The following is a 24,631-nucleotide window of genomic DNA, read 5'->3' on the forward strand; positions in this document are numbered from 1 at the left end:
CATGCAGATAGAGACAAAGCAGAGCAGAAGAAATAATGTGGAAAAGTTAGAGGTGATATCTGAAGAGTTTTTGTTACGGTTCTTCAAGCTCACTGTAGAGTCCTTGATTGTAGGCAGTTCTTGCTTTTCGTTGGGGCTCAGTATTCTTCTTAAACCTTGTTCGCTGTAGGAGACTTTTCTCTCCTGGGATTCATGTGTTATCAGTGGATTCAGAGCCTTGTGAGAAAGAAATGGGAGCAGAAAGGAGAGATCTTCTCAGTCCATGAACAAACAGTCTTTCTGAATTCAAACTGTTTGTACCATTCAGAAAACCCCAGGTTGACAAGCAGGTTAGTCATGTGACTAGCTGGTCTGACCACGTCTTGGCTCTGTGGATTTTATCATCTTAGCAGGGCCTGGAATGTGCTCCCCTGCCTTCAATGTCTGGTGCTCAAAGTCCATTGTGGATTAAATGGATAAGGGGAGTAACCTCTCTTGTCCCTATTGGTGTGTAAAAGTCTTCCAGCCAAGTGTCTGGCAGCCCTTGTAACAGGCCTTCTCTTCTTCCTAGCAACAATTTGAAATTTAATGTACATGTGGCGAAATTAATATGCCTCATTCTTGCCAGGTGGGGCCCAGCATGACACTGGGAAGCGTTGAACTTCAAAGGGACTTGGGTGTCTTTGTTCATGAGTCACTGAAAGCTAACATGCAGGTACAGTAAGCAATTAAGAAGGCAAATGGTATGTTCTCCTTTATTGCAAGAGGATTTGAGTATAGGAATAAAGATATCTTACTGCAATTATATAGAGCCTTGGTGAGACCTGGAGTATTGTGTGCAATTTTGGTCTCCTCACCTAAGCAAAGATATACTTGACATAGAGAGAGTGCAACGGAGGTTCACCAAACTAATTCCTGGGATGGAGGGATTGTTTTATGAGGAAAGTTTAAATAGACTGGGCCTTTATTCTCTGGAGTTTAGAAGAATGAGAGGTGATCTCATTCAAACATACAAAATTCTTACAGGCCTTGACAGGGTAGATGCAGGAAGGATGTTGCCCCGGGATGGGAAGTCTAGAACCCAGGGGACACAGTCTCAGAATAAAGGGCAGGTAATTTAGGACTGAGATGAGGGGTAATTTCTTCACTCAGAAGGTGGCGAATCTTTGGAATTCTCTGCCCCAGAGGGCTGTGGAAGCTCAGTCGTTGAGTATGTTCAAGACTAAGATCAAGAGATTTCTACATACTAAAAACATCAAGGGATACGGGGAAAGTGCAGGAAAATGGTGTCAAAGTAGAAGATCATGATCTCATTGAATGGCAGAGCGCGCTCAAATGTCTAAATGGCCTACTCCTGCTCCTATTTCTTATGTTTATGTTTTTAGATGAGGGGACTGAGTGTAATGTATCCAAGTTTGCTGACGATACAAAGTTAAGTGGGCAAGAAAACGGTGAGGAGGATGCAAAGAGGCTGCATAGGAATCTCGACAGGGTCTGACATGATACTGGAAGCTCAGGGTCAGGCTTGCAGACTGCATGGAGGGATTCCTCAAAGCGGTCATCCAATCTGTGTTTGGTCTCCCCAATGTAGAGGAGATTGCATTGGGGAGCAGTAAATACAGTATATTAAATTGAAAGAATTATCAGCTAATTGCTTTCACCTGGAAGGAGTGTCCAGAGCGCTGGACAGTGAGAATGAAGGAGGTAAAAGGTTAGGTATTGCATCTCCTGTCCTTGCATGAGAAGGTGCTGTAGAAAGGGGAAGGGTTCCTAGGGTGGTTGAGGAGTGGACTAGGATGTTGTTGAGGGAATGGTCACTTCCTGACAACAGGGTCCACTCCTCAATCATCCCCAACAGCCTTTGTCTCCCCTTCCCACAGCACCTTCCCATTGAAATTGCAGAAGATTCAACCATCCACCCCTTTACCTCCTCTTTTCTCACCATCCAGGGCCCCAAACATTTACTCCAGGTGAAACAGTGATTTACGTGTACTTCTTTTAACTTACTATACTGTATTCACTACTCATGATGCGGTCTCCTCTACAATGGGGAGAGCAAATGACTTTGTTCAGTCCGCAAGCGTGATCCTGAACTTCTGCTTGCCTATCATTGTATTTCTCTGCCCTACTCCCACTCTGCCCTCAGCCTCCTGCAACGTTCCAATGAATCTCAACATAAGCTCGAGAAACTGCACCTCATCTTTTGAGTAGGCATTTTACAGCCTTCCGGGCTAAACACCGAGTGCAACAATTTCAGATCATAACCTCTGTCCTTGTATTTTTTGGACAGCTGCTGTTGGTGATGATTCTACTATTCACATTCACACCTCTATCTCCATCTTTTGTTTCTTTACTTCATAGAATCATAGAAAGAGGCCACACGTCCCATTACCATCTCCTTTTGCCTTGCACCATCATCTCTTCTGTCAATTAATCTCATAGACCTTCCCTTTTGTTCTTCCTCCCATTTTCTCTGCATCTGGTAGTTCTCTAAATTTTTCCAGTTTTGATGAAAGGTCATCGACCTGAACCATTAAGTCTGTTTCTCTCCCCATAGTTGCTGAGCATTTCCAGTATTTTCTGTTTCTATTTAATGCTGTGTGGCGGAGAAGAGCGACAAGAAACGACAACGCCCACAATCCAACATGATGACGTCACCAAGCGACTGCTGGCCAAATAAATAAAAGCTTAATACTAGAAAAAAATAAATCTCGAACATTTTCAGGCGAAGGTGAATGAAATAAAGTATATTTTCAGGCAGAACTAGGAAAAAATATTTGTTTACAAATATCTGGGTATTTTCTAGAACAGGATGACGTTATAAATGTGGGCGGGGCCAGCGCGGGAGTGAGGCTGGAGTCGGAGTGCGGCTGCGCGGCCGGGGATAATAGTGCGGAGGGATACGGGTCCGCTCAGGCGCTCTCTGAGGTCGGCGGCGATGTCATCGAGATACGAGGTGGTGAAGCGGTCGGAAGAACCTTCTGCCGAAGAAGGGCAGGTAGGAGTCGCGGGTCCGTGCTGGAGGGCAATTGACGCGAGGCCCGGAGTCGCGGTCCTTTGGAAAGCCTTTGTGAACCAGGCCGAGAGGTCATGGCCTGATGGTGGGGGTGGAGGGAGGCTGCAGATTTGGTGGGGGTTTGTGTTGGAGGGAGGGAGGTAATATTGACTTTGGGGTGTGGGGCTGGCCCGGGTTGTAAGCGGCCTGTCCTGAGTGGGGAGAGATTGGGCAGAGGCTGCAGATCCATCTCTGGCTGCTGACTGCATTATCAGAGGCAGTGTTGCACCCACTTCCCTCCACCCCCACCTCTTGTAGCTCCTGTTTGGGGGGAGGTGGGCAGCCAGCACATCCCTCCCTCTGGCCGGGGTGAATTTCTGACTGTCCCCAGGGAGGCTTTACTCCATAATGTGCCAGTAATTGTAGTTACTGGCTCACTTGCCCATGAATGAATGGCCCCAGTGTATGCACTTGGTCCCAGTGCTGCCGCTAACCATGGTAACACTGGCCATCTGCAAGGAGATTGCACTCATGCTGCTGCGTGGGTCTCCCCTGCGGCACAGCAGAGCCTATCCCCAGTCGGAAGCTTCAACACGCAGGCGGCTCAGCTTGCAGACGTGTTTGAATTGTTGAACTGAAGAGACTTTAGCTTCTAATTTTGCTGAAGTGTTGATCTTTTGTGCAACGTGACCAGGCATCTCCTATTATAAGGTACCTTTTGCTGTAGAAGCATGTCGCGTTTGATTCGCTTCGACTATTTTACCATCTCCTTTGCTGGTAATTGAGGATTTATTTGTATTTTTAAGTTACTTGCAAAGAATAGAACAAATGCAACCAACTGTGCCCCATCAGTTACCCAATTATTAGTTAGGTGACAGGCGTTCTCAAGGAATCGTCAACAGTGCTGTTAAATGGTAGTTACTCCCCAATAACCTGCTCACCAGTGCTATGTGTTGGTTCTGCCGGAGTTTCTCTGTTCCAAATCTTATTACAACTTTGGTCTGAACATGATCATAAGCTGATTTGGTGAGATGAAAATGACTGCCTTTGACTAAGTGTGGCACTAAGGATTCCTAGCAAAACTGAAGTTGATGGTGATGAGGGGCCATCTCTCCAGTAGCTGATGTCATACTAGACGCAAGATGATGATTGTGGTTGTTGGCCAATCATCTCGGCTCCAGGATTTTACTGCATGACTTCCTCAGGGCAGTGTCCTAGGTGCAGTTATCTTCAGCTGCTTCATCAATGATGTTCACTGCATCAGCAGGTCAAATGTGGGGCTGTTTGTTTTAGTTTAATTTAGAGGTACAGCACTGAAACAGGCCCTTTGGCCCACCAAGTCTGTGCTGACATCTAACACCCATTTATACTAATCCTACACTAATCCCATATTCCTACCACATCCCCACCTGTCCCTATATTTCCCTCCCACCTACCTATACTAGGGGAAATTTATAATGACCAATTAACCTATCAACCAGCAAGTCTTTGGCATGTGGGAGGAAACTGGAGCACCCGGAGGAAACCCACGCAGACACAGGGAGAACTTGCAAACTCCACACAGGCAGTACCCAGAATTGAACCCAGGTCGCTAGAGCTGGGAGGCTGCGGTACTAACCACTGCGCTACTGTGCTGTCCTTTTGATTGTACAGTGCTCAGTGTGTGATGGAATACACTCCTGACTTGGATGACTTTAGCTCCAACATCATGAGGCTTGACACACTACAGGATAAGGCAGTCTGCTCCCTCCACTGCCAACTTAGCATGACTGCAATGATCTACAAGATACAGTGTTGCAATCTGCCAAGGCTTCAACACTGCTCAACCTGTGACCTCCACTAAGAATGTTAGGGTAGCAGTGCATGGGAAGGAAGGGCTGGGGCGTGTGCCAAAACCTGGAAGGAGCGAGTAGCCAGGGTACACCATAAGCTGAGCATGTGGGAGCAGTGATCTCTCTCCATTGTGGGCAAGAACCTGGTCATTATGTGCGAGGCGCTCACGTCGCTGTATGTGGTGCAAGTCTGGCCCATACCCCACTCCTGTGCCATGGCGGTCACCCGAGCCATTTTCCGCTTTATCTGGAGATCCAAAATTGACTGGGTCTGGAGGGACACAATGTTCAAACCTCTGGATAAGGGCGGGAAAAATGTACCCAACGTTACCCTCATCCTGATGACTACTTTCGTGTGCGGCTGCATCAAGCTGTGCATCGAGCCTCAGTACGCAAACACTATGTGCTGAGGTTCTATCTGTCCCCAGTGTTGCAAAGAATGGGTCTGGTCACATTGCTGCGGAATGCTCCATCCAGTTGGACCATGCCGTACCACCTATCCTTTGTGGGAAATTTTCTGCGGGAAAACATCTCTGACCATCAGGCAGTGGTCTGCACAGAATGTCCTCAAAGCCCTATGGGGAAAGGAGATGGTAGATCCGGTCGGATGGTTCCCCAGCAGACTGCCAAAGTTATTTGGTAGAATGTCTCATCACCAGAACTTTCAAACAAGCACCAAGACGTAGCTTGGCTGGTGGTGAGAAGGGCCCTCCCCGTCAGATCCTTCCTGCACGCACTGAGTTTCGGCTCCTCCACATGCTGCCCTCGAGGTGGCTGCAGTGGGGAAGAGACAGTTGCCCACCTCCTTCTGGAATGTGTCTTTGCAAAGCAGGTGTGGAGAGAGATGCAGTGGTTTTTGTCGAGGTTCATCCCAAGCAGCTCTGTAACACAGGAGTTTGTGCTCTACGGGCTGTTCCCAGGGACACACACCGAGATAAACGTCAACTGCTGCTGTAGGGCCATCAATTCGGTGAAGACCCTCTTTGGTCTGACCGAAACTTGCTGGTCTTTCAGCAAAAAGAGTTGTCCACGACCAAGTGTTGCAGACTGGCATATTCCAAGGTCCAGGACTACGTGCTGAGGGACGCACTAAAGCGTGGGGCAGCTGCTGCAAAGGCTAAATGGAGAAAGACCACTGTGTAAGGTCCTCTCACCAAAGTGAACTGAGGGGCTGAATCCATGGGAAACCCCTCGGGCTCTATACACCAAATATGGATTTGCTGTAAAATGTACGTGGCTTGTAAAATGGAATGGAAGAGTTGTGAGGCAACTCACTCCTGTATCGAAGAAAACTGATTTCTTTTGCACTTTTTGGAATGTCAACTTGGTGCTGTATTGTAATGCTTTTTTTTAAAACAGATTTTTATGAATAAAGTATATTTTTTGAAAAAAAGGGTAGCAGTGCATGGGAGTGCCATTGCCTCCAAGTTACAGCATGCTTACTTGGATTTATAGTGCAGTTCCTTTATTGTTACTGTGTCAAAATCCTGGAACTTCCCATCTAACAACATTGTGGGTATGCCTTAACCGCATGGAATTGCAGCAGTTAAAGAAGGCCCACTGCTACCACCACCTTGAAGGCAACTAGGGATGGGCAATAAATACTTGCCTTGCCAGTGTTTGCCACATTGAGAATTTATTTTGAAAAACTTGTAATTTAGCCTAATGTTGCTGCTGATTATTTTGACAATTACCTGAAATCTGTCCTTTGGTTACTGACCCTCCTGCCACTGGAAAGAGTTTCTTAACTTACTCATGAAAATCCTTCATTATGTTGAACACCTCAATCAAATCTCTTTCTCCTTCCCTGTTCTAAGGAGGACGACCCCAATTTCTCTAATCTCTCCAAGTAACTGAACTCTTCCATTCCTGGTACCATTCTCGTAAATCTCCTCTGCAACCTCTCTAATGTTTTGGCATCATTCCTGAAGTATGATGCCCAGAAGTACCCCAGCTGGAGCCTAACTAGTGTTTTATAAATTTAGCATAACTTCCGTGCTATTGTACTCTTATATACGATTTTAAGAGCCTTCTGGATTTGTCCTGCTGCCTTCAAACACTTGTGCACATGCACCCCAGGATTTTGTTCCTGCACCCTTTTTAAAATTGTACAGTTTATTTCTGTTGTCTCTGTTCATTCTTCCAACCAAAATGAATCACTTCGTACTTCTTAAATTTCATCTGCCAGGTGACTGCCCAGTTCACCAGTCTGACTCTCTGATTGTTGTTATCTTCACTGTTTACTACATTTCCAGGTTTTGTGTTATCTCCAACACTGATTCCTGGGGGGACATTACTGCACACTTCCATTCTGGAAAAAACACTAATCTCTACTTTGTCACTTAGCCAGTTTTGTATCCACGCAGCCACTGCCCCTTTAATCCCAGGGTTTTCAATTTTGTTAACAAGTCTGTTATACTTTTTCATTCACTGTAATTGGGTGTCGCTGGCAAAGGCAACATTATTGTCCTTTGAAGGTGGCACTGAGCTTCCTACTTGAACTTTTGCAGCTTATGTGGTGAAGTTTGTAGAGGTTTTGATACCACTTCAGATGCCAGTTAAGAGTTAGCCACATTGCTGTGGGTCTGGAGTTGCATTTAGGCCAGACCAAGTGAGGATGGCAGGTTTCCTTCCTTAAAGGACGTTAGTGAACCAGATGAGTTTTTTTAACGATAATCCAGTCGTTTCATGGTCGCAATTACTAATGCTTTTTATTCCAAATTTTTAATTAAATTTAAATTCCCCAGCTGCTGTGGTGGGATTTGAACTCATCTCTGAATCATTAATCCAGGCCTCTAGATTACTAGTCCAGTAACATAACCACTATGCTACTGTACCCTACACTTGTAAGTTTTTGTCTTGCATTTTGTTGCAGTCTTTCTCAGTATTAATTGTGCCCCCTCCCCCCATTTGGTGTCACCTGCAAATTTTAATATGTACTTATGATTTGAGGACAATCATTTATGTAAATGGTACAGTGTTCTCAGCATCAATCCTGTAGAAAACTGCTTCCCCACTTCTGCCAGTCTGAGTAACTATCTTTAACCCCAGATGTATTTCCACTTTTGTAGCCAGGTTAACATTTTGCTGTATTAATTAAAATTTGATATTTGGGGCCACTTATAGGAAGGTTAGCTTTGCAAACTATAATATATTTGAATGCCATTTCAAGCTGGCTCCTTTTGTTTATTTACATTTTCAATTAAATTTGAACCAGTTATCACTCCTTTAGGATGGTTTTGTGAATTGAGCTATTACTTTTGGTATCATTGGCAAACAGTGGATCATCAATGTTTTTCTATACTTCTGTAAACACCCCAAGATCAGTTGGCAACATTGAAATGATCTGTGTAGATTGCCTCAATGACTGACAGTCAATATTGCTGAATGTGCTGCCATTTCTGGGTTTTAAAAGTGAAACGTCAAGCTATTACTGCAGTACAGCTGCTACCTTGTCAGAGCTGCCACTTTAGATGTGAGCATACCAAGGAAGCTGAGCTGCTTGTTCCCATCCATCTGCAGTGTGACCCAGTTTTCTAGGCAGCATGCAGCACTGACCAGAGCAGTAAGCTCATTGTCTTTCTCCAGCTAATGTAGAAGAAAATGAGACCAGTTAGCAGATGGTTACATGAATAAATAAAATAAAAGTTATATAGTGAACTTTCTAAAGCCTGATGTCTTGGTAATGGATGTAGAATCAGATGATACACAGTGAGTAAGGAAGAGGAAAATAGAGGAATGTTGTATAACGCGTAATTGTTTTCTTTCTCACCCCTAACCAAAATTAAATCCCGAGTTTGATCCATCAAATCTTTTTAGCTCATTTACTTTGGGTCTGAACATCTCAACTTCTGAATTGCAGCTATTTTTGTGTTTTCTCCACCTGATGCAATATTTTGTTCACTGGAATCCATAATTCTGTGGGAATAGTTCTCAAATCCCTGAAATGTTCTTTAATTGCTGGTGGTATGCAACATACAGATGGTGAGAAAAACATCCTGAAAGTTTCAACAATGTCTTGATTTTAAAATTGTCATCTTAGTTTTCAAATCCCTCCATGGTCTCACTCCTTCCTAACTCTGTAATCTCCTCCAGCCCCACAGCCCCCCAAGATATGTGCTCCTCTAATCCTGGCCTCTTGTGCACCCTGATTTTAATTGCTCCACCATTGGTGGCCGTGCCTTCAGTAGCCTAGGGCCCAAGTTCTGGAATACCCTCCCTACACCTCTCCACTTTGTTTTCCTCCTTTGGGACTCCTTAAAACCTACCTCTTTGACCCAGCTTTTGGTCGTCTGATCTAATATCTCCTTATGAGGCTCAGTGTCATATTTTGTTTTATAATGTTGCTGTGAAGCACCTTGGGATGTTTTATTGCACTAAAGGCGCTATATAAATACAAGTTATTGTTGAAGAGGTATTGAACAATTTCAGTAGGTTATGATGAGTTATGACCAGGAAGTAGATAGTTGGGATAAACGGGTCATTTTTGGGTTGGCAAGCTGTAACTAGTGGAGTGCCATAGGGATCAGTGCCTGGGCCTCAGCTGCTTGCAGTCTATATCGGTGACTTGGATGAGGGGACCGAGTGCATGGTTGTTAGGTTTGCGGATGACGCAGGGATGGATGGGAGGGTGGGTTGTCAGGAGGACGTAAGGAGTCTGCAGACAGGTTTCGATAGATTGGGTGAGTGGGCAGGGGTTTGGCCGATGAAGTTTAGTGTGGGGAAAGTGTGGACTTGTCCACTTTGACTGCAGGAATGGAAAAGCAAAATATTGTTTTTAAATGGAGAGACTACAGAACTGTGGTACAGAGGGATCTGGGTATCCTGGTGCATGAATCTGAGGGTTGGTATGCAGGTACAGCAAGTGATTAGGAAGGCATTTATTGCAAGGGGAATAGAATTTAAAAGTAGGGAAGTGTTGCTACAGCTGTTCAGGGCCTTAGACCACATCTGGAATACTATGTAGAGTTTTGTTCTCACTTAAAGGATAAAATTGTATTAGAAGCAGTTCAGAGAAGATTCACTTGACTGATTCCTGAGATGGAGGCGTTAACCTATGAGAAAAGATTGAACAGGTTTGATCTATACCCATCGGAGTTTAGAAGAATGAGAGGTGATCTTATTGAAACATAAGTTCCTGAGCAGACTTGACTGGATGGATGCTGGAAGGATGTTTCCACTCTGGGCGAGACTAGAACTAGGGGACATAGTTTAAAAAAATAAATAAATTAGGGGTCTCCCATTTAGGATGGAAATGAAGAGAAATATTTTGAGGGTCATTAGTTTGTGGAATTCCCTTCCCCAGAAAGCAATGGAGGCTGGGTCATTGAATATATTCAAGGCTGAGTTAGATTTTTGATAGACAAGGAAGTCGGACAGGAAAGTGGAGTTGAGGCCACAATCAGATTAGCCATGATCTTATCAAATGGCAGAGCAGGCTTGTGAGGCCCAATGGCCTACTCCTGCTCCTAATTTGTGTGTATGGTGTTTGAACTATATATTGTCCACTTAAATTTCCTATTGTTTCCATTTCAGGAAATGGATGACACTGTAATCAGCCCTGAAAAGGCTGAGGAAGCAAAATTGAAGTTGAAGTATCCGAAGTTGGGACAGAAACCTGGTGGGTCAGAGTTTTTGAGAAAACGACTACAGAAGGATGTAAGTATTTGTAAGAAGTAATTTTATTACATCTGTTGAACCTTGTGGGTGTTAGATTTTTTTGATCTAGTTAAATGTTTTCTAGGTACTGCTGCATGTATACCCATAGTATTTTTTAATGACGTCAAATATGAATGTCTTTAAAGTCATATGGCTCTTGGAATTTAAGTTCTTAATACATGGGCGGCACAGTTGCGCAGTGGTTAGCACCGCAGCCTCACAGCTCCAGGGACCCGGGTTCGATTCCGGGTACTGCCTGTGTGGAGTTTGCAAGTTCTCCCTGTGTCTGCGTGGGTTTTCTCCGGGTGCTCCGGTTTCCTCCCACAAGCCAAAAGACTTGCAGGTTGATAGGTAAATTGGCCATTATAAATTGTCACTAGTATAGGTAGGTGGGAGGGAAATATAGGGACAGGTGGGGATGTTTGGTAGGAATATGGGATTAGCGTAGGATTAGTATAAATGAGTGGTTGATGTTCGGCACAGACTCGGTGGGCTGAAGGGCCTGTTTCAGTGCTGTATCTCTAATCTAATCTAATCATAAATTGCTTACCATCAACGAAGTGAAAATCTGCTAAATTTAGGTTATTGGAGAACTTGAATCTTTTTAGTGACTTCTGCTTTAGAAGAAAAGATGCTGGGGTTTGCAATGCCTTTTTGCTAGGGACTCTGCTTAATCCTGCATTTAAGGTGCTGTATTTTCTTCTATCTGTAGTTGTGCTGTTGTATCTGTAGCAGTTTTTTGCTTTCTAAATTCTGTAGTTCTTTGCTTCCTATAAGTTTTTTTTAAAAACTTTTTTGTGACTCTTCACTGGTATAATTTCAGCATAATGCAAAGACACTCTAAATGGATCAGTGTTATAAAAACGTACAGACAGATTATTACAATAGTTTGTCTCCGGATCTTTCAACATTAGGTGGTTGGGCATTACACTGTGGGCGTATAAACACACTGCACTGAGATCCTCATGGTGCTAAATCCAACAGTATAGCTCTGGTGTCTCAGCTGGGATTGAATTCTACTGATGCTGGCCTGTCTGTTATATAACCACCATTGTTAGATGCTGATGCCTGGCTTCAAGGATGAACACTACGGATCCTTTTGAGCTATTGGAGCTCTGCTTGCTCTAATGTCTACTGGTATCGGATGACTCTCTGCAGGATACTCCATAGTTTCTGGAAGGCCACTGTTAAAAAGACTAAATCCTGCATCTGTAGCTGACACCCCTACACCTTATTAAATATTTTTGGAACTGCTAAAATGGTCCATTTCAAGGAGTTGATGGTGCTGTTTCTAATATTTTGTCTGTGCCTTGGGGAAATTCAACTATGCTAGGGCATAGAATAAAATTAGTTGGAGCCAGGAACCACCTGTTGCTTTTCCTCCTTTTTTCCAAGTTATTGACTAATTCTGCTAATAGTATTTAAGGATTTTGTTGTAACATCCAGTGTGGCAATGGTCCATATTTTAATCGCTTAACATTTTTTCTAACCTTTTAATTTTTTATTTGTAGTTAACTTGAATTTGTGCATTCTCAATTACTAACTTTCTCTCTCCTTTGGAAACAGTACGTTACTCATCACGGGCTGGGGGGGGGGTAAAATGGTGTTGGAGGCTGGGGATGCCCTTCTCGTCACCTAGCTGCCCCTGCTGCTATTTTACCAGTAGTGGGTGAGGTTGAAAATGGCCAGCCCATCCCAGGCAATTGAGGCCCTTAAGTGGCCATTTAGATTTAGAGATCCAGCACTGAAACAGGCCCTTCGGCCCACCGAGTCTGTGCCGATCATTAACCACCCATTTACACTAATCCTACATTAATCCCATATTCCTCCCACATCCTCACCTGTCCCTATATTCCCCTACCTATACTAGGGGCAATTTATAATGGCCAATTTACCTATCAACCTGCAAGTCTTTTGGCTGTGGGAGGAAACCCACGCAGACACAGGGAGAACTTGCAAACTCCACACAGGCAGTACCCAGAATTGAACCCGGGTCGCTGGAGCTGGGAGGCTGCGTTGCTCGCCACTGTGCTGCCCAATTAATTGCCTCATTAGCAGCAGCCAGACACTGTCAGCTGAGGAGGCTGCCTGGTAAAACTAGGCAGCTTCATAGTGGGGTGGGGTGGGCCTCCTGATCGGGCGCTCTGTGCTCCAGAGGCCCCCCAGCAGCACAAGGCACCCCTCGTAGAGCACCTCCTCCTGATCAACCTTCACCCCCCTTGCTAGGGCCCAGCCGAATGTCCCCGGTGAGGCCCAAAACTCCACTTAACTTTTTATCTTGTGTCTTGCTCCTCATGCTGGGTGCAGTCCCAACAATGGCCACTGTTCCAGGTGGCGCTGCTAAGATTGATTGGCTGGCAGCTCTTAGAGGTGAGACTTGCTGCCTCGGGCTGAATCCACACCAGAGGCCAATTAAGGGCCTGGGCCACACAATTGCTGTGTGGTTTCCAGGCCAGGCGGAGGCGCACTTGCCCCCCCCCCCCGTCTTTTAAGCCAGTGGACAGGGCCTCCACAGTTATGGAAAATTCCGGTTCTTATCTTCCCTCACTTTGGAAGATCTCGGCCACCTCTTGAACTTTTCAACCTGGTGGAGGAGGAGAGAGATCTAGACTTCGCTTCTCGATCACTCCAAAACTAACTCATCTCTGGTGACATCCTAGTAAATCTACGCTTGCATATTTTCCATTTATCTTGTGTGGTTTTCCAGAACTACAGAATGACCTGATTAGCAATGCATTTAGCAACTTCGTCCTATTTTACTCTGCCAACAGAAGCAAGACTATCTGGCTTATAATTATCACTATTTCTTTTTGTATTGGGGTGTTGCATTTGCCACCCTTGAATTCTCTGGCGCAATTTTCCTTTCCAAGAATTTTGGAAAATAGTTAGAGCCCCTCTTCCCTAGTTTCCTTCAGGATCTTTGATGTAAACTGTTTATCTACTGTTTATATATAAACTTTAATGTTCATTGTCTTTGACTAACCCCTGCACTAACTGCTGTACACCCACTTTTGATTGTACAATTGCAATATCCACTTCCTGAAAACTGAGCTGAAGCATTTTTGTCTTTCCTCGCTTAACACTAAAACTTGCCTCCATCCCTTGTTTACTTGATTTTTGACACTCTTAACTGCTAATGTCTAAATAGTATTTTTTTGATTGTACTGTTCTTTCACTAATTTTTTTTCTCTCCTTCAGCTGCCTTTCTGGAGCTTTAATATTTGGCATTCATTTGTTGCATACCCTATAATTTAACTTCTTTGAATTTTGCTTTAGTTGCTCCTTTCATCTATCCCAGCCTACCATATGCTCTTGCTTATTGGATGCACTTGATTTGTACCTTCCAATACCAATTTAAATGTTTCTGTGCTGAGCTCTTTTTGTTTGCTAGTTTTCCCCCCCAACAGCTCTGCAGCCTATCTATGTCCCTCTGTACCCTACAACATCCTTCGGCACTATCCACAACTCCACCGACCTTCATGTCATCCGCATCTGGTTTATTAGTATAATATTTAAGCTAATCAGCTGCTAGTCCGAAATGCACTTTGCAGGAGCAAGATAATGCCAGTGTAAGAGCAATGCATGCATTGTTTTATCTGACATTTAAAAAAAAATGCATCCATGGCTGATTTGTAAAGTAAGCTGAAGGTAATGCTATTGGATAACCTTAAACTTGTGGAGCTTGGGAGGCTAGCCAAGAGCAGTCATGTGATCAAGTCTGGAGGTAACAAAAGCACATGAGCGTTTCAGGTGCAGATCAATCTTTGTGACCGAGGAAATGTGGGGTTGACTTGGGTTTGAGACCAAGACAAGAGGACACAAGTTCAAATTAGTGGCAAGCAAATTTAGGATTGATATCAGCAAGTTTTATTTTATTTTTTTTACACAAAGCATCATCAATACATTTGGATAGAGTAGAAATGAAAATCATGGAATTACTTAAACAATTGGATGATGTGGAGCAGGGCGGGAAAACTATACTGTTATTCTGGATTAATAAACAAAGATGGGCTGAGTGACCTTCCTCCTCTTCAATTATCTTGCCATTTTATAACCACAGTTTTTTAATTAAAAAAATGAAATATGACCCTTTATTACTTTCTTTTTATTTAGTCATTTACATAATGTGGGTGCCGCTGGCTTGGACAGCATTTAATGCTCATCCCCAAATGCCCTCGAGATGGTGATGAGCTCCCTTCTTACTTAATCCTTGCAGAACATACTCAAGGTCACAAGATAAATGTAGATGACCAACATTAGCTCATCCATACAGCGAGAAAAAAACATAGCCCCCAACATGCTAGCTAACTTTATGCTGGACTAACCTAAGGTTTTACATAAAATTACACATAACGTACAGCACAGGAACAAGCATTCAGACCAACTAATCCATACCAGCGTTTAGGCTGAGAGAAGGCAAATGGAGTTTAATGTGGAAACGTGTGAGGTGATTCACTTTGGAAGGAGTAACAGGAATGCAGAGTACTGGGCTAATGGGAAGATTCTTGGTAGTGTAGATGAACAGAGAGATCTTGGTGTCCAGGTACATAAATCCCTGAAAGTTGCTACCCAGGTTAATAGGGCTGTTAAGAAGGCATATGGTGTGTTAGCTTTTATTAGTAGGGGGATCGAGTTTCGGAGCCACGAGGTCATGCTGCAGATGTACAAAACTCTGGTGAGGCCGCACCTGGAGTATTGCGTGCAGTTCTGGTCACCGCATTATAGGAAGGATGTGGAAGCTTTGGAAAGGGTGCAGAGGAGATTTACTAGGATGTTGCCTGGTATGGAGGGAAGGTCTTACGAGGAAAGGCTGAGGGACTTGAGGTTGTTTTCGTTGGAGAGAAGGAGGAGGAGAGGTGACTTAATAGAGACATATAAGATAATCAGAGGGTTGGATAGGGTGGATAGTGAGAGTCTTTTTCCTCGGATGGTGATGGCAAACACGAGGGGACATAGCTTTAAGTTGAGGGGTGATAGATATAGGACAGATGGCAGAGGTAGTTTCTTTACTCAGAGAGTAGTAGGGGCGTGGAACGCCCTGCCTGCAACAGTAGTAGACTCGCCAACTTTAAGGGCATTTAAGTGGTCATTGGATAGACATATGGATGAAAATGGAATAGTGTAGGTCAGATGGTTTCACAGGTCGGCGCAACATTGAGGGCCGAAGGGCCTGTACTGCGCTGTAATGTTCTAATTCTAATTCTAATTCTAATATGTTCCCTTGCCCTTTAAACTTTTTCTTCTCCTGACCTAATTATGTTGTGGCCACTTCTCTCTCTCATACTCCAATGTTTATAGAGTCAGTCATTTACGGCATAGAGGAAGGACATTTGGCCTATTGAGTCCATGTCCGTTCTCTAGGGAGCAATCCAGTCAGTCCTGCTCCCTGTAGCCCTGCAAGCTTACTTCCTTTTGAAGTCATTGTCTCTGCTTCCACTACCCTCGTGGGCAGCGGGTTCCAGGTCATTACCATTTGCTGTATTTATTTTTTTTTTAATTCTTCCTAACAATCCCTCTGCATCCCTTGCCCAAAACCTTCAATATGTGTCCCTTAGCCCTTGTACCATTAGTTAATGGAAACGGTTTTTCCTTGTCTAACTTATCTATGCCTGTCATAATCTTGTACTGTTACAATAAATTTCTCTTCAATCTCCTTTTGTTCTAAGGAGAACAACCTAACCTTGTCATTAAAATCCCCCACTCCTGGAATCATTCTGGTAAATCTCCTCTACACTGTCTCAAGGACCCTCTCATCCTTCCTAAAGCGTGGTGACCAGAACTGGGCACAGTACTCTAATTGGGGCCTAACCAGAGCTTTACAAACATTCAACATAACTTCGTGCTTTTGTATTCCATGCCTCTATTTGAAACCCACGATCCCATATGTTTTGCTAACCACTCAGTATGTCCTGTTGCCTTTAAGGATCGATGCACTTGCACCTCCAGGTCCCTCAGTTCCTGCACATTCTTTAGAACTGTGCTATTAAGTCTATATTGTCTCGCCCTGTCCCTTCTACCAAAATGCATCACCTCACACTTGTCTGTATTAACTTCCATCTGCCACTTGTCTGCCCGTTCTGATAGTCTATCTCTGTCCCGTTGCAGGTGGATCATACCATATCCTCACGATTTGGCACTTCTCCAAGTTTGATATCTCTGACAAATTTTGAAATTCTGCTCTGTATTCCAAGATCAAATTCATTTATATATAGCAAAAAAAAAAAAGCAGTGGTCCTAGCACTGACCCTTGGGAAACACCGCTGTGTACCATCCTCCCGTCTGAAAAACTATCATTTACCATGACTCGCTGTTTTCTGTCCTTAAGCTTTTTTTATCCAATTGGACACTCGCCCTCCTATTCCATGAACCTCCATTTTGTTAACCAGTCTTTTATGTGGTACTTTATCAATCAATTAGATTGTTTTTAGTACAGTGACTCCAGCTCAGTTCCTTCCCATTGGCCATCAGAAAAAGTAATTTGGTAGTTGTAGTTTCAGATGCATGAAAGGAGTAATATAAAATGTATTTTCTTTTCTCTTTCTTTCCTGTCTCTTTACATGGCTGTGCAGCATTTTAATTGAAGTCCTTTTTGTAAACACTAATTGCAAAAGGGTATTCTGCACTGCAAAGTCTGATACTAAAATTGTTGAGGGTGAGATATTTCAAATTACGACTGTCAAAAGCTAAACTTGTAATAATTGTTTTAAAAATGGAATGATTGCTTCAGTGTGAACTAATTTTATTTATGTTGCAGCCAAAGTACTTTGATTCCGGAGATTACAATATGGCTAAAGCTAAAATCAAGAACAAACAGCTGCCAAACAGTGGAGCAGACAAGAATCAAGTGACCGGGGAACACATTCCCACTCCGCAAGATCTGCCTCAGAGAAAACCTTCTCTAGTTGCTAGCAAACTGGCTGTTTGAGACCTCATGAAGAATGCATAAAACTCGTCATTCCTCTTTCTTGCTATTAATTCCTGTGTTTTAGCTTTTTTCCTTGTACCATTACATCATGGCTGACAGCTTGGCAGGTAACTACAGTACTAAGCTGTTGCTGCAAGAAAGTCCTGTAAACACAGACTGACAACCAGCCTGAGATTTCATAAACTGTAAACCATGCACTGATGACCAGGACTTCGATGCTAAAAGTAGGAAGTAGTGGATTAAAATACTGAGGCACACATGTACATATAGGAACTTCATGTAAAAGCAGTCCCAATAAGTATTTTACATTTTTACTGTTTCCAGTTTCCCACAAATTTGTGTAAAGCTAATGTCGAGTCTGAATTGAATTAGGTAAAACTCTGTTTCTCTTTTTCCATGTTCTTGAATATTACTAATCTCAATATTGCAAGTAAAAATCCTTGTGGATGTTGACACTAAAATGCAAAGAGCATGTTTGAAAACCAGGATAGCTGCCCATTCCTCAATTAATCTTGAGAAACTTAAGAGCTTTAAACCTATTTAAATGTCTGTTAATTGGACAATATTTGTCCACTCTGATATAGCCCTCCTGGATGTATTTCAAGTTATAATTACTGTGCCTCTAGCAGTTCTGAATGGTATTAACTAAAGATTCGTAGGTTAGGGCTGTTGTATGTTCAAGGTGATTGAAATGTGCATGAGCATAGACTGTGCAGTCACTTTGTGCCATTTTTGTAAATAAAATAGTTTTGGACAATATGTGCTGCTGCTGCTTAAGCACTGGGAAGTTATTTGTAATTAGTTGTTTGCTACAAATATAATCCAAATCTTGAACAGACATATTCAACTGAAATATTTGCACTGTTGAAATTCCAGTGCTTTATAACAGTGGGGTGTTCCAAGTCCTGCAAACATCACTGGGGAAGTTCAGCTACCATTTTGTGGATGGTTGACAGAGCTTTGGGAATTAATAACCTGCCATCAGATGGATATGTCGTAGTGAGACTTGCAATACTCCTCAAAAAAAAAAATCTTGCTTCCAAATGCTTCATTATCATTTACAATAACTTACATACTTGTGTGCAGATAATCTATCTGTTCAGTGTGTATGTGAATGCCATCTTTACAGATTTGTGCAAGGATTTGTCAGTTGGATTCATTTGATCTTTCTGCAGTTGAGCAAATTGGCCAATCCCCATTTACGTCTACAACCAGTCTAGATCGTGGATTATGTTTGGGGGTAGTAATTTGAATGAGTTAATTCCGAATGATTAAACACCAAAGGCAAATTGGCATCATCTTTATTGGCTGGTCAAGTTACTCACTTTGACCCAATGAATGAATGTGCTGACAAGGCAAGACTGGCTAATTTGAAAGCCGGTTAGGCATGTTGGTATGTTGTGTATTGCAATAAAATTCAGAACTTGAATACTTGCTTTACCAGTCAATTATAAATATGCCTTAAATTTTGTATGTTATAATTGTTCAAAGGGCAGTGCTATTTTATTCCCCTGAACAGTACTTTACTACTTTCCAAAATTAATTCTTCCGTGCAAGTGCAATCCACCCTGCAGGCTGCCTCCCTCAAAGAACTAATAAATGGGGCTGTGACTCTCCCACAGCAATGGATTATCATGATGTGGAGGCTACTGCAAACAAAAGCTTTTAAAAGAGCCTACATCCCATGGGATTTATTTCTTCTGGATAACAGTCCTATCTTTATTGTGTGGAAAGTAATCCAATCTTAATGAAAGGTAGGTGATATAACTTCATGACATTAAGGGACTAGTTTAAGTAGCCATTGTTTTAAGATGAATATACAATGTTGGGTTTCTTCAGTTGCAGAGGAAAAGACAAGTGTTTTAATTTACAATGTTCTCTTTTATTCTGGCCTTTTATTTCATATCCAAGTTCATTTTAGGATTAGCAGGAACTGAATGGATTAACAGTCAGAAAAACCATATTAACAATTGGCCTGGAACCAACAGCAAAGTACAGCTTGGACAAAACTGTATTGCCTCCAGCTAATGAATGACTTTTTAGTTTCTGGAAAAAGAAATTGGGCGTTCCTACTGTATAGGTTAAGTTGAAAGCATGCTATGTTATGCAGATTTTCAATTTTATAAGTAATTACTTTATTATTGTTGAGGGTAGTTAGATTGGCGAAAGGGAGGTGGTGATCCACAAGAATCAGTGCTGGGATCACTTTTTGCAATAGCTTGTTAAATGAAAACTAATTTGCACTCACGTAATCCACATTTATGAAAAATACAGGATAAATATCTCCAGCTGAAACTTCTGTTTACCAAATGTGATTTAAAAAAAAAAGTAAATTGTCAAATTCTATGAACATTGAATTTGAGTGCAAAATGCAAAGGTTTTATTTAATCTAAAACTTTGAAATTAGCAGACAATTGTAGTGAATATGTGTTTAAGCAGGGATGACTCAGTACCTCTTGGCATTGGAACATAATTTTTTGGAACATGAAAAGTCCCTATTTCAGATAAACCCCATTTTGCCATAATCCCACATCCATATACAGTTGTCAGAACACACTCTCGTTCAGTAACCTTCCCAGGTGTTAAAATTGCAACCATTGCCCTTTTGAGTGAAGTTCTACCTGATTCCCTAGCTTTCTACTTTCTTCTCATATTTGAACTGTCAATCATCTATTTGCATGGATGAATTTTACTAATTTCCTTGTGGAAGAAAGATATGCATTTATATAGAGCTTTTCAGGATGTCCCAAAATGCTTTATAACCAATTAATAACTTTTAAAGTTGTAATCTTGAACTTCAACTGGATCGCCTCCATTTTTCTTAAGGAAATTAGGCTAGCTTCTTTAAAGACTTTCTTTCTAATTTAAATTCATTTGCCTTCTGTACCAATTGAAGCTAATCTGCCTACGATGGGGTAACCAGAACAACACCTGATGTCAGATCAGTGTGTTATTCTGAAACAGTGCAACGTTTCTGGTTTGTACTTAATACATCTGCTCATTCAACAAGGTGCTTCTTATTGTCTCTTCTACATTACAAGATCATTATGTGGATTTATTCACAAGAACTCAGCCTAAGTTTTTAACCAATTTGTTACAAAAAGATGGGTATAAATTAGTGATTATAATTTACATTTACAATTGAAAGTGTGCTTCAACCGTGTCCACATTCTGTGCCCACTAATTTTTTGGTTTTTGAAAAAAAAGTTATACAAAAGCTGGAGGAAATACATAACCAGTTTTGTACAAGCTGTCCTTTTGCTGTTGATTCCAGACCAATTTTTGGAAGTACAGCCTTTTTGTTCCAGTTACCAGCAGAGTAGATGGTTCCATTATACTGCAAAAGCCTTAGTCCATACTGAGAAACAGGCAAGGAAGAATAACACTTAGCCACAATATCCCTGGTTGGATATCAACAAAGGTGAAATCTTAAACATTATTGAACTAAATTACACATTTGGTATTGGTACAAGATGGTCACTACTAACTGAATTTTCATGAAAAGATGTTTTCCACATGTTTAATTTTGCAAGGTTGGAGGAGCTTTTATTTTCCAATATCCAAATCAATGTCAATAGCACGTGTTCCCAATTCTGCTGGGCTATAAAGTGATCTCTGTCAAAGTATATTATGGGCCTAGAATGAGGACGGGTTGGTGCTCAACTGTGAGGTGGCTTGTTCAGGTTCAACTGGCTACAAAGCAACGTTGGGGATTAAGGGTAGTTACTCATTGGCAAAAGGTGGGAAGTTGTGTTCCACGAGGATCGGTGCTGGGATCACTTTTTGCAAATGGCTTGTTAAATGAAAAATAACTTAAATGATCCACATTAATGAAAAATACAGAGTAATGTAACGGCCAGGTGAGGAGGGGGTCTTGGGCTCCCCTCTTGCCCCTTGTTTGACTGCAACAGGGTTTTTTAAAAAACTGTTGTCATGCAGCCCTCCACCTGCCAAAAATGAAGCATATTAATTTTGTCAAATGAACATTGATTTTAAACTGTTGCTGGAGTGTGGAAATGGCTTGTTAAACAGATCAGCCGTGGCTGTAAAAAAAAAAAAAAATAAATAAATAAATTGCATACTAACAGTGCTTGTGGAAACCAAGGACTCATTCAACCCATAATGTGGCTAAACATGACTAACTGGCTGGTACAGGTTTTTTTGAACTCAGACTGTTTGCTCCTGGACTGAGAAGACCTCTCCTGTCTGCTCCCACCTCTTTCTCACGGAACTCCAAGTCTACTGAAGAGACGTGAACCCCAAGAGAGAGGTCTCATCGAACAAGGTTTAAGAAGAATACTGGGCCCCAACGAAAAGCCAAGACCTACCTACAATCAAGGACTCTACAGTGAGCTTGAAGAACAGTAACCAAAACCACCTTCAGATATTGTCTCGAACACTTCCACTTTATTCTCTTTTCTGTCTCTATCTGCAAGTGTGTATTGTGTTAATCGAATTAGAGTTTAAGTTTAATAAATTTTGACCTTCAAACCTAAGAATCTGTTTGGCTGGTTTATTTGCTGTACAATTGGCAAGTAGTAAACAAGGATTCACCAAGGGGGAGCTAAAAACACTGTTTAAAATTAAACCCTGTTACAGTAAGACCAGGTGAAGGCTGAAAGGGACACCAAGACTTCTTTCTCACCTGGTTGTAACAGTGGTTATGCTTACCACTTGAGTGTTGTACCTTTCCTCTAATGGGATTATAAAGAACCCAATCGGATAGGTTTTCTTGAGTTTAAACAAGAAAGAGGTAAGTTTATTACACTTAACACCTTCACCCGATTTTAAAATACAAAAAATACGCTACACATTCACACGGGAGTCACACACAAATAGATTACAGAGGGGAACAGATTTGGTTCGATTAAAGTCCAGAATAAATGGAATTGAAATACAGTCTTTAAGTCCAGTAGTCCTCCGTTGAAGCTATAGTCTTTAAGTCCTCACTGGTCCAAGTGCACTGTGGTTGGTTTGCATTGCTCAGGGTTCCTGAAGTAGAATTGGTTGTTGATTCTCCCCCGGTTGCTGGCTGTAGCGGTCTGTAGGCTTGGAGGGGATCCCCCGTCAAAGCTGGTTCTTGATATTTTCTGGGAAGGGAGAAAGAAAGAGAGACATGAGGAGCAGCTTGCTGTCTTTGCTGCTGTACCTTCAGTTACTGCCTGTCTGCTGTCTGTGTCATAAAACTTTAGTTTCCTTGGAGATGAGCTGGTAGTTACATGGTTCTACTAATCCCCTTTGTTTCCAATGAGGATTTTTCTGGAATCTTATGAAATTCAAGGTGCTACATGCCCTAGGGTGTCCATCCACACTTGGATTTCAAAGTCAATAGGTAGGAATGGCCTTGATGGCTGTGCTGATAAGGCCATTCTAGGTAATTCAGTCACTTAGGGCAAGCCATTGTTCTGGCTGAGCTGCTGTTAGACTCTTTCTCCAGGCCAATATCCCGGTTCAAATGTAAATTGCAGTGGCCATCTTGGCTGCTTTTTTTTAAAAAAGTTAACTTGAAGGACTTTTTTCCATTACAAGTCTAAGGTAAATTGGGTGTTAAAATAAGGTGTTAAGTATACCTGTCTGGTTCTTTCACAATCACAGTATAGGTAAAAAGGTAAAACACAGAGGTAGTAAGTACGATCACTGTTTAAAAGGAATAAAGCCTGTTGCACTCACCTGGCTAACATAATTTTTTTTTAAAATCTGTCAGTACTTGAGATAGATGTTAAGTGCTGGGAAAGGTGGAAACTTTAAATCTATTGATGACCAGGCCTTTTTGGACCAGGTACTAGGAATGCAATCTGCTGTATCCTTTCCTTCTCATTGTCTTTAATCCCAACATAATAGGTATATTTGAAATAAAGCATAAAATGCTGGATATACTCAGCAGATCTGCAACAGTTGTGGAGAGTTACAGTTAACATTTTAGTTAGTGATCTTTCATCATCGTGTCATTGGTGAATCAGTAACGAATGTGCATTTAGTTCTTGTCCTATGGTTTTGCATCCATGTGGACTTGGATTGAAGCATCAGTGGTTGGTCTGAGTAGATGCAATTGAGTTTTGAAATAAACTACTTATTCAAGCTTCATATCAAATATAAGTTGAACATGTGCCACCTTACTGTCTCCTATATGAGCTTTCAACCTAAATTGGTGTGCTTTGACTACATTGTACAGATTGTTTGAAATAAGGTGGCAAAATTGTTTTTTTAAAAAAAAGCTGCACACAGGACAATGGGCCAAATGCTGGAAAATGGGATTAGGCTGGGCAGCTGGTTTTTTTGGCTGGTGCCAAGTGGCCTCTTACTGTGCCATAAACTTTCTATGATTCTATACAAGTTTGCACATGTAGACATGAATGAATTTTATGTTTCTATTTTATTCAAATCGAGAAACTGGAACTATTTCCATTAGAGCAGAAAAGGCAAAGAGACTTGAGGCTTGTCAATGAGGGGTCATCAATTTAAAATTGTCAGCGGGAGAGGGGTTAGAATTTTTTAATGCAGTTGAAGCATGGAATGCACTGTCATAGGTTACAGTTGAGACAGAGACCATTGTTATCTTTTAAAAGAGTAGATAAATAGTTGAAGTACAGGGCTATGAGGGGAGAATGGAGCAGTGGGATTAATATTGAATTACTCTTGGAAAAAAACTACTACAAACAAGATTGACTGAATAGCCTCCCTCTACTGTTAACATATGTTGCTCCTATGATCAGGTATCACAATGAGTGCAAGGGCTTAGTGTGTCTGGTCAATTTCAGGCTCATTGTGTCAGTCTAACTCTGGACATTGCCCTCATTGTGATCAGTTTCAGTTTCTCCTCAGTCTTTTACTTGGGTCTCTCTGTCGGACAGTTTCTTCAATGTGTTTGCTTAGTTCTCTTCATTCTGCCACTGTCAGTTTATTATACTAATCAGTTTAATTTAAAAAAGAAAGACTTGCATTTATATAGCACCTTTTCACGACGACTGGATGTCTCGAAGTACTTTTTGAAGTTAGCTACTGTTGGAATGCAGGAAACACAATAGCCAGTATGCACACAGCAAACTCCCACAAACAACAATGATAATGACCAGATAATCAGTTTCTTGTGAAGTTGATGGAAGGATTTCTTGTAGTTTAACAGTGCAATGCGCTTAGTGGCGATGACCGGTTCCAGCTCTTCAATGTGAGATTGAAACCAGTCTGCATTCTGCTTCACACGTTTGCCAAAGGTGGTCAAAGCTGACTCATAGATGGCATCTC

At 42.0% G+C, this 24,631-nt stretch overlaps 1 protein-coding gene across 1 annotated transcript; it reads left to right on the forward strand.

The window, feature by feature from the left end:
* The first annotated feature begins 2,840 nt into the window (after positions 1 to 2,840).
* Positions 2,841 to 21,861, forward strand: arpp19a (cAMP-regulated phosphoprotein 19a). The gene is made up of 3 exons (XM_068017975.1): positions 2,841 to 2,977; positions 10,342 to 10,464; positions 17,219 to 21,861. Exons 1-3 carry the CDS (start codon positions 2,918 to 2,920, stop codon positions 17,387 to 17,389), a joined length of 354 nt encoding a protein of 117 aa, XP_067874076.1. The 5' UTR covers positions 2,841 to 2,917; the 3' UTR covers positions 17,390 to 21,861.
* Positions 21,862 to 24,631: the final 2,770 nt, after the last annotated feature.

This window comes from Heterodontus francisci, chromosome 38 (genome assembly GCF_036365525.1).
Source record: "Heterodontus francisci isolate sHetFra1 chromosome 38, sHetFra1.hap1, whole genome shotgun sequence".
In the NCBI taxonomy this organism is placed as follows: Eukaryota; Metazoa; Chordata; class Chondrichthyes; order Heterodontiformes; family Heterodontidae; genus Heterodontus; species Heterodontus francisci.

Bases quoted from the DNA above. Each gene is read 5' to 3' on its own strand.
- arpp19a (XM_068017975.1), top strand. From the start codon at position 2,918: ATGTCATCGAGATACGAGGTGGTGAAGCGGTCGGAAGAACCTTCTGCC. The intron at 2,978-10,341 runs GTAGGAGTCGCG...TTTCCATTTCAG, and splicing joins CTTCTGCCGAAGAAGGGCAG to GAAATGGATGACACTGTAAT. The intron at 10,465-17,218 runs GTAAGTATTTGT...TTTATGTTGCAG, and splicing joins GAAAACGACTACAGAAGGAT to CCAAAGTACTTTGATTCCGG.